Source organism: Stylophora pistillata, chromosome 8 (genome assembly GCF_964205215.1).
Source record: "Stylophora pistillata chromosome 8, jaStyPist1.2, whole genome shotgun sequence".
NCBI classification, from domain to species: Eukaryota; Metazoa; Cnidaria; class Anthozoa; order Scleractinia; family Pocilloporidae; genus Stylophora; species Stylophora pistillata.
This window is the reverse complement of record NC_142526.1, coordinates 24,620,381-24,637,620: the sequence shown is the minus strand read 5'-3', so window position 1 is coordinate 24,637,620 and position 17,240 is coordinate 24,620,381. Positions and strand designations below refer to the sequence as shown.

Here is a 17,240-nt window from a genome sequence, read left to right as displayed (position 1 = left end):
AATTTATGAAATAATTCTTCAAATCATTCATAAGAGAGGAGATGCTACGTTGTTTCTTAAGCTCATATTTCTCTCGCTCGCTCTCCAGTCTCCAATCTCTGCTTGACTCATCCATTTGAAACCTCTGACAGGAAGAGGTTTGCACATTGCCCATCTATAAAGATTGTTTGCGTCAAGATAAGTCAGATATTTTGATGGTTTTTCTCTGTCAAACTTTAAATTCATGTATTCGTTGTTTGCTTTTCCATAGCGATTTGGGATCACTGAGATTTCTCCACGAATTCCTTTCTCAAACATCAGAAGCATGTCTGGATCACTCAAAAGCTCAAGCTCAACTTTTGTCAACTTCAATGCTGCATCCCAAGCCAATCCAGGAGAAGTGTAATACCAAGCAGGATCGAGATTGTAATTCTCAAGGCAGACGTTTCTGAATTCTACAAACACATCTGCAAGCAAGAGAACATCTGATTTGAGATAAAGATCATGATAATCAGCCATGTTCTTCATCTTGAACTAATTCCAGATTTTCTTTACATGCTCATAATCTTCTTCACTTATATCACAGTCATTAAGCTTTGAGTAAAACTCTCTTTTTGGTGGAAGTTCTGTTCTCCGAACTTTTCAATGCTGCTCATGTAATCATGTGGATAAACACCCTTTCTTGAGATCAACTCGATTTCAGCGTCTCTAAACACCTCCCCAGTTTTCTTCAGCTTATCGTGGCTCAGATTACTGACCAGTTTATCGAGAGAAGAAGCCATGAACTTTAAACTATCGATTAAGCGAAGCTCAGTCTTGATGGCAACTTCTTCTTCTTCTTTGTTGGTGTAAGAGCCAACAGCAACAGATTTGCTGAAGCTGATGTACTTCTCTTCATTATTGGGAATGCAGTTTGTCTCCCTCGGTCTTTCCAAGATTCTTACAAAAAGATGAGAGTCATAACCAGCCAAGTTGTGAAATATGACAGGAGTGAACTTTGGCTTTGCGAATTGAAAATTGCAATTTCTGTGTGCAGCTCCTCTATACTTGCCAGTGAAATGACAGTGATCTCTAACTTTGTCGCGCGAGTTGCCAATCAAAGTGAGCACAACAGGATCAGTGGGGAAAGACTCACCACATATCCAACAGCACTTCGCCGCATTGAACATTTTCTTGTCTTCATCAGTGAAGATCATCTTGTTTTTAAAGTCAAATTCTTTGTGAATCTTCTTAATGTTCTCTTCAAGCATTTCAACAAAGATCTGAGCAACATCCTCATCCTCAGACTTTGCTCTGTAGATGACTGCCTCTTGAGAATAAAGCTGGTCATGAAAGCAGACAAGCTTATAGCAAAAGCCGGACGGTTTATGTTTTTGATATTTAATGGTAAAGCTCTTATCGCTTCTTGGCTCACAAGAGTGAATTGGTTTTGTGAAAGATTCAAAGTCGGCATAAACAACAAAGGGCACTCTTATTGATCGGTTATGTTTCTTGAATTCGATAAAAGTTCCTTCTTTTGGCATTTGAATCTTGACAGCTTCATTGTTTGCGCAGAGCACCTCGTGCTCCGCAAGCTTTTCTTTGCTTGAAAAGTGATTCAAACACCTGAGACAAAATTCTTTTGGTTCCTTATGCTTTGAAACTTGACTCGAGAGAAGCCTGCTGATGTTGTTTATAAAGCAGTATTGTTTATTAGCAACTGCGTCTTTCTCGATGAGAAGAAGATTGATCACCTGACTCCTTTCTTCGGCTGGTGACTTGCTTATTCTGAGAGGATAGACTCTGGCCTCACTTTCATAACCAAACACGTTTACCGCGATATTTTCGTTCTGTTTTTCAAACTTTTTTATCTTGTCAAGCTCAACCGGGAGGTTGATTCCTCTCCAGTCGAGTCGATCAGATTGTTCTTTAAGAATCTTCGTTATTCTTTGAGGGTTTTTCTCAACTGGATAAAGCGCTCTTGTAATGCACCATTTTTTCCTTTAAGCGCTTTCGGTAGTTCGATGTAAGAGCTGCCGTTCAAAGGGTTGTACTCTACAAGATGCAAGTCAAGTGAAATGACTCTGTGAAACTCCCAGTTACTTCCGTTATTGTCGAATTCTTCAATTCTTTCCTGAATAGTTTGAACAAATCTTTCATACGTTTCGCTTTCATTAGTTGCATTAAGATTTTCAATTGTGTTGGTGTGGAAATAAGTGACAAGATACTGAACTTCTCCATCCATAGCTCGCCTCTTCATCTCGCAAGAAAGAATCATCTTGAGTCTTGTCTGGCGGTTCTCTCTCATGATTTTCAAAACTGCCGGTTTTGCCTCCTGCATGAATTGATTTGGCCCAAAACCCTCAACTCCATCTATTCTGAACTGCCCTGCGAAACCTCTCAATGCAGATGCTGACTCGCGGGCGCGCCTATCCCGAACTGTAGCGCTAGTGCCAAATGGACTATTTTCGTAGTTTTCAACGAACTCGTTCCATTCATTTGCTATTGTCGCGTCATCCGAAGTGGTGACGTATGGTCTCAATCCAAGCATCTCTTCAATTTCTCTTATTTCTGTCCTCCTTTGTTCTTGCGGATCAAGCGTTAACGACTGCCCAGAATTTCCTGTTGGTCTGAGAACAGGAGCATTGAAATCTGCTGGAATTGGGTGGTCAATAATGCTAGATACCAACTCAATCAACTCCTGCTTTCTGAGGCTTGAATATTTTTTTAGCCCGAGTCGTTTTGCCTCGGCTTTTAATTCTTTAACATTCCAGTTCTCCATTTTTTATAAAAATATAAAAAATTTATATTTTTATAATTTTATCGCGGTTTTTTTCAGCTTTAGAAAATTATTTTTGGAAATTTGCTTGAATGAGATTAGTGTAGTAATTATAAAAATCTGCTTTTCTTTTCAAAGTAAATTGTGAAATTTTTCTGTGCCCACCTTCGCAGTGATATTTTATTACTTTATCTGTCAAAAGCAGAAAGAGGTTTTCATCGATATCTTTTGGAAAGCGATAAGTTTTCTTCAGTCTTAATCTATCTTCTTCTATTCTATTTTTCCAAAATTTATTTTTTAACTTGTGAATGAGATCAAAATCTATGTACATCATAGTGAATTGATGACCTGTTATCTTTTCACGCTCGTCTCCCAACCATTTTTGATATTCCTTTCTCGGTTCAAGATATTTGGCTTCAAGGCGCCTTTGAACGAGAAAAGTTTTGCTTTTACTCAGCAAAAAGAATTGCTGAGAAAAAAAGAACAAAAGCCTGAAATGATTTCAAAGCACAATATCCGAACGCAGATTTGAGCAAGTTAGAAGTGGTGGTAACATTCTTTAGCAAAAAACAGGGAAAAGCAGAAGTTTACTTAAATCAAGCTGATGGTATTCAAACTAGCGTCTCAGGATTAATCAGAAAAGACCGGGGTGATGAAATGAAGCGTGCGCTTGGAATAGCTGGATTTCTCATTGAGCTCACTTTGAATCCTTCTGCAATTAAGGAGGTTCCAGCAGTTCCATTTCACGAGAATGCGAAAAGTCACCTTAATGAAGAGATAAAGATATTTGTCACCCCAAATCAAGATTTTGAAGCAAAATTCAGAGAAATATTCACAAGAATGAAAATTCTGCATAGCTCAGGCGCAGAATCAAAGAGATGGCTTGCTGGGCCGAATATGAGCTACTGGCCTCAACAACTCAACTTTGCTGTGTGGTGCGCTACTTCAGGCTGTGGAATCTCTCGTGAACTACTTGACATGGTTCCAGAACAGATCAAGTCGTTTCTGCAGTTTCACATTTATTTCACAATCAGAAGAATTCTCTTTGAGATGGGTGGAATACAGAGTGAATCGGCTCTCCCAGGCGACTCAACTTTCAGTCAGATGAAAAATAACTACGATCAGCCGTCGTTCAAAAGATTGTGTTCAGAATTTGGAATTTCGTCAAGCACAGACTTCCGCTTCAAAGAAGGTGGCAATCACGGTCTCGGATCTGTTTTCATTTATGTCACAAATACTGGACCTATGGCAACTGCAATCCCATATCCTGGTGACAACAAGTTCAGTGATGAAGGCGGAAAAGCTACGAAAGGCAATCTGATATATTTCATAAGGAATGACAATGTTAAAGTTGAAAAACAGTTTGAGTTTTTCATGGCAGATAAGTCAGAAGGCTTGGCGCGAGCCGGGATGGCGAGATTGAATCAGTCGATTGAGGCATTTGTTTATTGTATTCTTGGTTCACAAGTCAATGTAAGATCGTCCATCTTGGGTTTATCAGGAAGTGCGAAAGAGGCTCAGCGTGAGTTCCTTGTTTTAGTTGAGGATGCGATCAGAATGACAGACATCTCAAAGAGCGTACAGAGGTTTCAGCTCGCGATTGATGAGGCGAAAGTCAGACTTGATCTTGCAATCTCACCAGGTAATTGGCTCATGCCTTCAAATCTTCTTTTGAACACACAGAGCACAGTTGGGTATAATAACAAGCTGAATAAGGCAAGTTCTGACATGAAGTTTGGGGTCAATAAATCAGTGAATTTGGATATGAAATCAGTCGGAGTTAAGCATATGAATGGGGGCTTATCGAAAATCAAGAGACCTACTTCTCAAAAGACTTCAACTGAGGTTCAGTCTGAGGCTACGAAGACAAGCGAGAGCGCCAGCGCCAGCGCCAGCGACAGCGTGAGCGAGAGCGCAAGCGATACAAATCATGATAAAATTAAGGTTGGATTGATTTCAGTTGGACTGGTCTCAGCCTTCCTGACTCATCGCCTTTTAAGATACAATGAAATATATGAAGTTCATATATTTCATTGTATCTTATTTATCACTTTCACGGGTTTATTACGAATCAACTTAACGGCCTGCTCCCAGTTGACTTGTTAGCTCAATTGGCAGAGCGCTGCACTAGTATCGCAGAGGTCAGTGGTTCGAATCCCGTACAGGCCTGATTTTTTTCAGGTCTGATTTTCGCTATTGCTTAAATAGCGCTATCTACTGCGAGGATCGTGCATCATACGTATCATCGCCTTTTGTTTTGAAATCGCTCAACCATGAATATGGCAACACCCATTATCAGAACCCAAGCATTTTGTCCGAGAAAGCTGATCACTGAGCCAGCAGCTCTAAAAGCGAAGCCGACTATTGAACCAATGAGACCTGGTAAAATTCCAGCGATCTTTTTTCCAAGAGTCTTTAGCCCGTTCCCCACCCCTTTTGCAACAGTCTTCAAGCCTTTTGTCAATGTGCTCACAATCACTCCAATCGTTGTTCCAACGACCAAAACAACAGCAGAGACTGTAAAACCATACTTTTTGAAGATGTTTCTAACTCTCTCACGGAGCGATAATCTTTCTTCTATTCTCTCTCTTTCATTCTCAAGTGCATCAATCTGCTCTTGATTTTCTGCTATTCTTTTTCTTGCTCGTTCTCTTATAGCAGGGTTTTCATTCTCATCATCAGCAATATCTCGATCATCTTGAATTGACTGTTGTAGCTTCTCAATTTCTTTATCTTTCTGTCCAATCAAAACCTCTCGCTCTGGACCAAGTGACTTTTTAATTTCTTTTGAGAGACTTGGATTCAACCTCTGCTCATTTGTGCCTCTTTCTTCAGTAAACAAAGGATATGTCTTCTTGCCTTGACCAAACATCTTCACCTGCAACCTTCCTTTCTTGCTATAAGAAACTTCAAGTTCTGAAGCTTTTGCCTCAGGAAAAGTTGTAGTAAGTGTTTCCCATGCATTCTCATTTGAAGTTAAAACTCGCGAACCAAAAATATCACCTTCAATAAAAGATGTCTCACCAGTTTTTGAGTCCTTTTCTTGCTCTCTGTTCATTGTCGTCATTGGAATTTCTTCGCCTGAGGGCCCTGGAGTTTAATTCTTGTCTGGTTGAAAAGGTCTTGTTGTGTCTCCTTCATCATCATCATCATCATTATCATCATCATCATTATGTTCTAACAGAGGATCAGTATCTCCAAAATCTGCCATTTTTTAAAATATCTTTTATAAAAATGGAAGTAAGTGAAAGAATTGGCCCGAGTTTTTAAAAAAAGATGTCAAACGCTCTCAAGGCAGACCGTGTGATTCACAGAGTAACATTCAACCCGAATAGTGCTTTCCCTGGTGAAGTCCTTAGGGTTCCAGTTCCAAAACTTGATAATGGGGTAGTACTCGTGCCTGGATCGCATGCACTCGTCTTCAACTTGGAAGTCGCTGGGCATGCAAACAATTTCCTCGTGAACAATGTAGCAAGAGCTCTTGTCGATCGACTGACTTTGAAGTTTGCAAGAGAAATTTTGCAAGATGTTGTGGGGGATTTACCACTCGCTTGGCAAATGAACAAGAGGTACTGAGACTCTGTAATTTTCCTCTTTATTCTCCTATACTGCTGCTCCTACTACAGCTAATCTTCTCTCTCTTGTTCCACTGCTTATTTTCTACCACTTTCAGCAAGGAGTGCTCCAGTATTAAATACAAAAATCACAGACATGTTTGGGTTAGCTAACCGTGGGAATTTCCAAAACAGGATGTTCAGTGTGGGTAAGACTCAAGGTCAGTTTTACCAACTCAAACATGACCACCTAGCAAACTAGTTATCCTCAACCACAACAAGGGATTAAAATGTCTAGCACGGTAAGTGCTAAGCCAAGTTTAAGCACACACTAAAAATAAATGGTCAAAACTATAGATTCATCAAAATAGCACGTAGGGGCGAAAAGGCGAGACTTAATAAAACAAAAGGCAAACCTAGAAATACTTGAAATATCAATCCTTGAAAACGCTCTACAACAAAGACACTGATGGTTATGATTTATTCAAGCTTTGGGAGGACCTCTTCTTGACTGAGAATGAGAGGGCAAACATGTTCAGAGAAGGTATTCAGTCTGAAGATCTTTCGAAAATCAGATGCAGCGCTGGAGATAAGAAGACTTCGGGCGTTGATAAAGAAAATAAGCTCAATGAAGTTTATGGGAAAATGTACAAGATTTCATTGGATCATGATATCTTGAAAGATCATGGAGCCTTTTTTCCGAGAGCTCTTTCTAATGAGCTTCTCTTCGAGCTCAGGCTTGCACTTGATGGTAGTGTTCCGAAGGGATCCGACCCAACAAAACTTTATTATAAATTGACTGACATCCAGCTTGAGTATGAAGTCATTCACAGCCAAAAACTCGCTGATAAAGCCCTTTCTAACTACAAAAATGGAAAGAGATCCATGTATGAGCATATCACTCATCTCAAGACAATCTCAATAGATAAAGGTTTTGACACAATCATCAATGAGGTCATCAATATTCCAAGGAGGTCTATGAAGGGGCTTCTTCTTCTCTTTTATGACACATACACAGCAGGAACAAGAAATAGTGAAAAGACGTTTAATCCCAACATCACTGATGTTAAGCTGACTGTTGATGGTATTCCAAATAAGATTTACAGCCAAGGAATGCAGGCAAGAGATATGTGGGAAGAAGTCTTTAGAAGATTTGGGAAGGAGAACAGCGCGATGAATGCAACAGACTTTTATGCTGGAGACAGGTTCGGTCTCTTTATCGATCTTTGAAGCATGAGAGACAATGATCTTCACGGTTCAGGATTGAGATTGGTGAATACAAAAGATGGAGTTCATCTTGCAATTAACAGGAAAGGATCAGGTTCAAGAAATGTTAAATGTCACATCTTCATTCTTTCTGATGCTCAGCTCAACATCGTCAACAGAGAGCTTGAAAGTGTGACCTATTAATAACGCGATCATGAGTTTTTTCTGAGATATTGTCATTAGTTTTTTCTGATGGTTCAAACGAATTTTGAGATTGTCTTGAGAATCAATGTAATCTAAAAATTCTCCAATTTTTCTTTGATTTTTGAAAGAAACTGCGCCAATCATTTTGCCTTGAAATCATCGTTGTTCATTTTTAAATGAGATAAAAAATTAAAATCATTTTTCAAAACTGCCCTGTTTTTCAGGCAATCGCGCCAGAAACCCACTGAATCAAATCTAAAAATTCTTCAATCTTTGATTTTTTTGAAAGAAACTGCGCCAATCATTTTTCCTTAAAAACAACGTTCTTTTTTTTTAAATGAGATAAAAAATGAAGAAAATCAGCTTTCAAAACTGCCCTGTTTTTCAGGGTATTTTGAAAATGTGCCAGAAACCCCCTTTTCCTACTACTAATGATGTTGAACCTGCATACGCAGCGAATGCTTATTTATTTTTAAAGAATAATTTTGATGTAAACAGGGTGTAACAGTGACTCCTATTTCTTTTGGTTAACACTATGTATAAATTTTAATTTTATATCTACTGACAATTAAAAAAAAAATTTTTTTACCCATATTTGAGAACTATGCAAATTTTAAAGTGCCTCTGAGACGAAAATTGACCATTTTATTTTGGCTTAAATTGTTTACACAATGTTGAATTGGGTCAAGTTAAGGCCCTTTTTGCCATTAAAAACGCAAAACAAACCTTCGATGACCAATTTTTACCGCTTCAAAGTTGTCCAAAAATCGTCCGCCATTGCTGAAAACATGTTTTAGCCGAGCCCGCAAAAATGTCATCATGACGTCAAAGGCTCAACAAGCTCATGCTTTGCTTTGTCACAGCTCTCTTTGTTCGCTGCACAGAGAATCGCACATATTACTTTTTTGAGAACTGTTTCGTTGTCAGTCGGGAAATGTCGACTTTTTCAGATAATGAATTGTCCTAGAAATCATCTGAAGCTTCTGTGGATAGTTTTGCGCCGACAAACGATGAATTTTTGCCATGCGAATAAAGATAAACACAGAACGGCACGGACTCCCCCATGTGGCTTTTGTGCTCGCATCGCTTTCTCGCCTTCGAACTGTATTTTTGCTTGTCGTAAGGGTTTTCCTTTTTTGTAAGAAATGATCGGGTGAATAGTAAAAATAGTTTTCGGCAATGGCTAATTGTGTATCCGAAGGCGGATATTGGGAGTTTGTGAAAGCCATTTCTAAGCCATCAATGTGTTTTTCTCCGATGCATTTGGTCAATGATCTCATTAACCCTTTCCTACGTGTTTTTCACTATCGGTGCTTTGAGAGGCTTGAAGTGAACTCTGTTGTTGAGTTGCACTTTGGCCTCTTTTGTTTTTTCTGTCTTATTCATGATGTATTTATATATGATGCACGATCCTCGCAGTAGATGAGGCCCAGAAGGCCGAAACAGTACTGTCTGCAGTTAGATATAGCTCTTTGGCATACAAAGCTTTGCTTTCATGTCCAAATTGAGCACTCTAACTAGGATGAGTCATTGCTCTGCAATTGCGCATGCTCGCTAGTGTACTCTAGTTTGAGCACTCTGGCATGGCTTAGACGATACCACAATGGTTGGATCGTTTGGGGTGACCATATTGGTTCTTCTCCATCCTAGCATTAGCACTGCACTGATGAGGCCCAGAAGGCCGAAACAGTACTGTCTGCAGTACTGATTGCGCATGCTCGCTAGTGTACTCTAGTTTGAGCACTCTGGCATGACTTAGACGATACCACAAAGGTTGGATCGTTTGGGGTGATCATATTGGTTCTCCTCCATTCTAGCATTAGCACTGCACTGATGAGGCCCAGAAGGCCGAAACAGTACTGTCTGCAGTTAGATATAGCTCTTTGGCATACAAAGCTTTGCTTTCATGTTCAAATTGAGCACTCTAACTAGGATGAGTCATTGCTCTGCAATTGCGCATGCTCGCTAGTGTACTCTAGTTTGAGCACTCTGGCATGACTTAGACGATACCACAAAGGTTGGATCGTTTGGGGTGATCATATTGGTTCTCCTCCATTCTAGCATTAGCACTGCACTGATGAGGCCCAGAAGGCCGAAACAGTACTGTCTGCAGTTAGATATAGCTCTTTGGCATACAAAGCTTTGCTTTCATGTTCAAATTGAGCACTCTAACTAGGATGAGTCATTGCTCTGCAATTGCGCATGCTCGCTAGTGTACTCTAGTTTGAGCACTCTGGCATGACTTAGACGATACCACAAAGGTTGGATCGTTTAGGGTCTCATAGCATGTAGTTCTCTGCATTATGGGACTCGTTACCCAACAGCAGTCCTTGCACACCCCGGCTGTTCAGGTGCCCCGTTAGGCGGGGAGCGCTTCCGGGGGGCCAGGTTCGATTCCTGGGCGATTTTGGCGTACTGGTGTACCCTCCTTCAGGCGTTACTCGGCGGAACCATTGCACTCCGGTTCCGTTAAGTATACATGTCGTCCGGCCGTTGCAGCACTGACCATTGCACTAAAGGGTCCGTGGCCGGGGGCGCCTGAAAAACAAAAAAAAACTGCACTGATGAGGCCCAGAAGGCCAAAACAGTACTGTCTGCAGTTAGTTATATATATATATATATATATGTTTCGGCCTTCTGGGCCTCATCAGTGCAGTTTTTTTTTTATGTTTAAGGTGGACGGCCGGGCCCCCGATGAAGGGCGTGTGCAATGCCCGCCGACCAACAGGACTAATCCCACCCATGGCTTGCGTGCAATGCCTTAGGGTTGGGGTCCACCAGAAACGAGGGTCACCAGACACCAAACTCGCTGGGGAATCGAACCCCACCTCAACAAAAATTAACACACTCACACCAAAAATTGAACACACACACTCGATAACTTAAATAACTTAAACTACTTTTTAGCTTTCATTTTTAGGTTTTAAATTTTTAAACTAATAATAAACTATTTCTTCGGAGTGTACTTTAGCACATGTCTAGGAGGACCATTTTGCGGGTTGAGAACAAAGGCAATTGAACCAGGAGGAACTTGAAGGTGTGATGTTAACCGTAGGAGGTCTACTCTATCACCTGAAAGGCCAGGAGGTGTGGATAGCAATTCGAGAATTTCACTTCTGGACTTGGAAGAAATGACCGACGTAACGGAGGGTGGCGCGGTTATCTTATTAGCGACTGGTACGGAAATCGACTGGGTTGTATCCGTTGTAGCAGGCTTCTTTACTGTTCCTTTTGAAACCGGAGAAGTCTGGGGAGCAGCGCGTTTACGGGAGACATTGTCTGATTGTACTTGGTCAACCGATGTGCAGGTTGGAAAACGGTCCTTCCTGGCCTCAAGGTTATAATCGCACTCTTCAGACTCAGCAACAACGTCCTTAGGGACGGGAGCAATTGTCTCAGCTGTCACATCATTTTCTTGAGCTACAGACGAGGGTATGTCCATCTCTACTGATGTGTCTACAGCAGGTTGAGCACCCACGGTCGCCTGACAGTTCCTAGCTAGATGTCCACCTTGACGGCATCGGAAGCATTTGCCCCTAAGGGGACACTCCGCCGACTTATGACCAACTTTGTGACAAGTAGTACACTGGAGGGGTTGCCCCCTATACCAAATTTTACAGCGGACGCCACGGATAGAAATAAACGGTGAAATGACATTCCTAATAACCATTTGGACAATGCGTGACCCGGTGGACACTGAAGGCCTTCCGGGCCAAACCTGATTGCGAACAGATTTGACCGTACCATATGCGGACAAAGCTGTGCTGATGGCGTCGTTTGATCCCTCAAAGGGAAACCAAGAGACTACAACAGTAGTAAGCTGGGGAGGAGGAGGAGGGGGTTTAACCACCCTACACTCTACATCGCCCAACTTGATGACACCTAGCTCCTCAAAAAATAACTTAGCAGCATCGCCGTTCTCAGCAAAAGTGACTCTCGCAACACGGCCAGGACATGCCTGCACCGCAGCCACCCGATGGTCAGACTCACGGTCAAAAAAACCCAGCAACAAACCAACCGCTTCCGAGAAAAGTACCTCCTCAGGGAGCCCCTGACAGTCAACGTCGATGGTCCTATTAAAGGACACGACCATGCTGAAACTCGGACCCAACCCAAAGACAAGTCAGAGGGATGGGTGACCGAAACAGAGAAAAAGCAAAAAGGAAAGCAAGTTCGGATCGACCGAGAAATCCCAAAAAAGGGATGGGCGACCAAAACGGAACCAAAGAAAACAACCACTGCCAGGGAGGAAAAAGTCGCAAGTTTTCCCTCCCGGCAGGTACTCACTTATCCAACTCAGACCTCGAAAAACACCAGAACCAACTTCAAACTACAAGAGTATGAAGCAACACTGACCATGCGAGACCTGGGCCTCATCAGTGCAGTGCTAATGCTAAGATGGAGGAGAACCAATATGGTCACCCCAAACGATCCAACCTTTGTGGTATCGTGTAAGTCATGCCAGAGTGCTCAAACTAGAGTACACTAGCGAGCATGCGCAATTGCAGAGCAATGACTCATCCTAGTTAGAGTGCTCAATTTGGACATGAAAGCAAAGCTTTGTATGCCAAAGAGCTATATCTAACTGCAGACAGTACTGTTTCGGCCTTCTGGGCCTCATCAGTGCAGTGCTAATGCTAATGCTAAGATGGAGGAGAACCAATATGGTCACCCCAAACGATCCAACCTTTGTAGTATCGTCTAAGTCATGCCAGAGTGCTCAAACTAGAGTACACTAGCGAGCATGCGCAATTGCAGAGCAATGACTCATCCTAGTTAGAGTGCTCAATTTGGACATGAAAGGAAAGCTTTGTATGCCAAAGAGCTATGTCTAACTGCAGACAGTACTGTTTCGGCCTTCTGGGCCTCATCAGTGCAGTGCTAATGCTAGGATGGGGGAGAACCGAGACGGTCACCCCAAACGACCCAACCTTTGTGGTATCGTCTAAGCCATGCCAGAGTGCTCAAACTAGAGTAAGCGAGCATATATAAATATATAAATATATAAATAAATATAAATATATATATATGAACTTCATATATTCATCGTATCTGATTTATCATCGCGGGTTTATTACGAATCAACTTAACGGCCAGCTCCCAGTTGGCTTGTTAGTTCACTTGGTAGAGCGCTGCACTAGTATCGCAGAGGTCAGTGGTTCGAATCCCGTACAGGCCTGATTCTTTTCAGGTCTGATTTTCGCTATTGCATAAATAGCGCTATCTACTGCGAGGATCGTGCATCATACGTATCTATAACCGCAGTTCAAAATATATGAACTTCATATATTCATCGTATCTCATGATGTATTGTTGTGTTGCTTCGGTGAGGTTTAAAGCAGAGTTTGTTTCAACTCTTTTAGAGCCGTGACCTCATTGCGTTACAAAGTATTTTTTGGCTTAGATGCAGTCTGCAAGTAGCTCTGAAGGGCGATAGAAGACTGAACCGGCGGCATTCAGTTTGATATGAAACAGAAGTGGTTCTTTGTTTTGTCCGTGAAAGGTGTAACGGAGGCGCATTCGTCTTGCGAATAAATTTCGCAAAAGTTGGCCAGATTTTAAATCCGTTTGTCACGGGCGTTGGGATGAATTTGAGACCCTTTGATAGCACGCTGACTTGGCTGTCAGATGGTTGATAGTTTGACAGGTTTTAAAGAAATTTTCATTTTCTCGGTTTTTTGGCTGCAAGCCTACATTTTAAAGTGTTTTTACGCTCTGTGTCTTAAGCTGTTTGTCCTGCTTTCGCTGATATTAAAGCCAGCTTTTTTTAGAATCAGAGCACACAATTATATTTTTCATCTCTTTTGTAAAAAAGTGAGCTCTTTGAGGTCAGAAATCTCAAACCTCAATTCGGCTATTTTATCATTCTTATTTACAATGTTCACCGAGTACTTTCCTTTGTGTAAGGTATTCTGCCAGAGAGTTGTTAAAGGTGGAGATTGATCAGCTCATATGTAAAGGTGACAAAATCCGTTGAGGTTCGTAGACTTCGCTTTCCGGCGTCGAGATCGCACTGAGGACGGTTTTTCTTGTCCCTTCTCTTCTTGAACGGTAGGCACTGAACCCGACAGAATTCTTCGCCTAGATCCTTCAAAGTACACAGATCTCTCGAAACAGTCCTCCGAGAAGTGTTCGGAGTAGATCACAAATATTTCCGTAGGATTGAAGTTTACTCGGCGAGGTCGCACAAATCGCATCCGTTTTTCCCGCTGTGATCTATTTGCAAGGCTCCGATGCAGAGAAATACCTGCAGCATGCTCTGCACGATTACTTCAGCTTTGAATTACGCATCGATGCCCAGTCATTTTTGTTTAGTTTTTGTAAGAATAGAGTAAAGCACTCTGTTATGATTGCTTGACATTTTGCCATGTGAGATTTTCGCGTTGAGCCTTTGACGCCACTTCCTGTGAGTCCTGCGATCAACTTCCGGAACATGATCAAATAATGGCGGACGCGAAATCGTGAATTTAACGGCCCGAAAAAGATATTTCTGGTGCTTGGTCTAAACTGAAATTTGGTAAAGTAGTTGAAGGAGACACACTGAACACAATAATGTAAAAAAATGATGTACGAAAATTTTGATCTCAGGGGCACTTTAAGTAACAGGAACTGCTATTTACAATTCTCAAATTCCTTTCCTGGGAAAGAATTCTTTAATGCATTGCTGCCTGAATTGACATTGATAGGATGGATAACTATATAAGTACATAAACAGTCTAAACATAATTGATTAAGTCAATTTTAATTACCATTTACTGAAATATGAGCCATGCAAATCACAGAGAAAATACCTCGAACTTAAGTCAGCTGATAAGCAAATGAACACAACATGCTGACAATAACTACTGTGAACTTCTCTCCTGAGACATAGGGTTCTGCATTAACGCTTCACCTTGAACAACAACATAAATATATTGCAATTTAAGTGACAATTAAGTGCCAGAAATTTGATGTGAATGACCTTCGACCAGTCTTTGATCTGACTTTCATGCGTGTTCGCCCACGAGGACATCACATTCGCATTTTGTTCCAAAATGCGACTTACTGGCCTCCTTGATATTCTTTAAGGTTGGTTCTTTGTCGAATGGCACGAGGGTTAAAGGCACAATCATCCTCGGAGACCCAGGGGTTGTGGGTCCATTTCAAGTTAGGGCATGAAGAGCCCCTGGGGACATTGTCTTACAAGACTAGTTCCAAACGGTCGCAGTCGTTCTGCCATCTGATTGGTGCCAGAAAATCTTTGTGTTTTTCTGCCCAATCAGAGTGAAGTGTGCTTTGGAGTCCTTTCGTGTGTTGTAACACGGACAAATACTAATAGCTCAGTTGCTCGCTATGCCTTGGTCCGTGCGGCGGAGATTTGCGTGAGGTGAAAGTTTCAGTCTCAGCACACAATGTAAGAGAAATCGATCAGATTGTCCGCGACAATCTTACGGGAAATTATACTGAATAGTTTCGCAGGTATCACTAGAGAACGTGTTTTAAAGTTTGCGAGGTTTCTATACAACACGATGGTTGCAGTCATTGATACGTCGCTTTAAACGTTAAACGAGATTTAAGCTTACATCTTCTCTAGATTTTTTGCATAATTTGCTGTGACTGAAACTTTGCCCATCCCGTGAAGTTATTTCGTCGCACGGGCCACGCAGGTATGTCGAGCAACTGGCGCTTTCGCCTACGTAGCTTTCTGCTTTCTGTGCGCGCCAAAATCTAATCTTCGCTTTTTAGTAAAGTTGTTCACAATACGGCTTTAGTTCGTGGACGACCTCCAGCAAGCGCATAGAGAAAGCTTAGCTGTGTTTCCGGTTAGCTAATTAAAATCTGAACAAAAACTTATAACGAGAACATCATGGAAAGGAGAGATTTTTTCGGGCAGTTACCGAAGGGGTTTGGAAAGAGTTTAATCTTTCAAATGCTGCCTAGAGTGTTGAAATTCTTGAGCTAAGAAGGCTACGGATTCTCTTCCAGTCCCTTGGTCATTGTCATTTCACCTCTTCTGTCGATTGTTGAAGAACAAGTTAAATACCTTTCATCATTGGGAATCGATCCGATGCTGCTTTGAATGGGGAAAACAAAACCAAAGACCAAGAAATAATGGATAGAAAGGGTGGGTTTGCTTTATTGCAAATGTCAGCTTAATAGTACAGGGTCATCTACCCACATCTAAGAAGCAAAAGTTTCCACACTTTGCTTTTCTTTTTTCTTCAAGCGAAGATGAGATAAGATTTTGGCACGCACAGAAAGTTGCGCAAGTACCAGTTGCTCGATATACCTGCGTGGCCCGTGCGACGAAATAACTTCACGGGATGGGCAAAGTTTCAGTCACAGCAAATTATGCAAAAAATCTAGAAAAGATGTAAGCTAAAATCTCGGTTAACGTTTAAAGCGACATATCAATGACTGCAACCATCGTGTTGTATAGAAACCTCGCAAACTTTAAAACACGTTCTCTGGTGATACCTGCGAAACTATTCAGTATAATTTCCGGTAAGATTGTCGCGGACAATCTGATCGATTTCTCTTACATTGTGTGCTGAGACTGAAACTTTTCACCTCATGCAAATCTCCGTCGCACGGCCCAAGGCATAGCGAGCAACTGAGCTATTTGTATTTGTCCGTGTTGCAACACACGAAAGGACTCCAAAGGACACTTCACTCTGATTGGACAGAAAAACATAAAGATTTTCTGGCACCAATCAGATGGTAGAACGACTGCGACCGTTTGGAACTAGTCTTGTAAGACAATGTCCCCAGGGGTTTTTCATGCCCTAACTTGAAATCGACCCACAGCCCCTAGGTCTCCGAGGATGAGGGCCAATGCGGTTGTACTTTTGGCACTTGCCTTGAACGTTTGCCGATAGTCTCTGCACAGTCAAGGTGCCTTCAGATCCCCTGGGGCTAGCCTTATCGGTCTTTGTACTTACACGTCTCTTTCCTTGGCGTTCCTTGTAGTCGTCCCATTGCTTACGTTTACCCGACATGAGGAAATCGTGTAACAACACACTGAAAATGTTTCAATTACACATCGCTTCGGAGCCACGCAAAAGATCACCGAGGAGGATTGTGGGCTATGGCATCGATAGGCCACGACTGAAATTTTTTTTTTTTTTTTTAAGAAAAACCTTATGGCACTGCGAGGCAAAGATAATATTATTTTCGTTTCATTTAACTATTTATTAAAAAAAATTTTTTTACTTTTTGATTTAAAGTATCTCGATATAATTTTTTTTTCGTTTAAAGTTTAAAAATAAAATGAAATAACATAATAAATAACGGAAACTAACTAGGTACTACACAATTTTCTTATGGCATTCCTAGGCCACCATACATCTGATTGGTGCCAGAAAATCTTTGTGTTTTTCTGCCCAATCAGAGTGAAGTGTCCTTTAGAGTCCTTTCGTGTAAACGAGATTTAGGGCCTGATCACATGAGCCGGGCTAGCCCTGTTAGCCGGGCTGATTTCTTTTGTTTTGGTTTTCGCCAAAGCGTGAAAACAAAAGAAATCAGCCCGGCTAACCGTGCCAGCTCGGCTCATGTAATCA

The 17,240-nt window shown here is 41.5% G+C and overlaps 2 protein-coding genes across 2 annotated transcripts; both read left to right on the top strand.

Annotated features, from left to right (window-relative positions):
• The first annotated feature begins 3,474 nt into the window (after positions 1-3,474).
• On the top strand, positions 3,475-4,721 carry LOC148725634 (uncharacterized). Its single transcript, XM_088731522.1, has 2 exons — positions 3,475-4,639; positions 4,698-4,721. The coding sequence occupies exons 1-2, from the start codon at positions 3,578-3,580 to the stop codon at positions 4,719-4,721; spliced, it is 1,086 nt and encodes a 361-aa protein (XP_088587648.1). The 5' UTR covers positions 3,475-3,577.
• Positions 4,722-5,880: 1,159 nt separating this feature from the next.
• On the top strand, positions 5,881-7,521 carry LOC148725633 (uncharacterized). Its single transcript, XM_088731521.1, has 2 exons — positions 5,881-6,270; positions 6,762-7,521. The coding sequence occupies exons 1-2, from the start codon at positions 6,014-6,016 to the stop codon at positions 7,519-7,521; spliced, it is 1,017 nt and encodes a 338-aa protein (XP_088587647.1). The 5' UTR covers positions 5,881-6,013.
• The last annotated feature ends 9,719 nt before the right edge of the window (positions 7,522-17,240 follow it).

Coding starts and splice junctions, on each gene's coding strand:
- LOC148725633 (XM_088731521.1), top strand. CDS start 6,014: ATGTCAAACGCTCTCAAGGCAGACCGTGTGATTCACAGAGTAACATTC. Junction 6,271..6,761: donor GAAATTTTGCAAGATGTTGT/GGGGGATTTACC, acceptor CAAAGACACTGA/TGGTTATGATTTATTCAAGC.
- LOC148725634 (XM_088731522.1), top strand. CDS start 3,578: ATGAAAATTCTGCATAGCTCAGGCGCAGAATCAAAGAGATGGCTTGCT. Junction 4,640..4,697: donor GCGCCAGCGCCAGCGACAGC/GTGAGCGAGAGC, acceptor GATTGATTTCAG/TTGGACTGGTCTCAGCCTTC.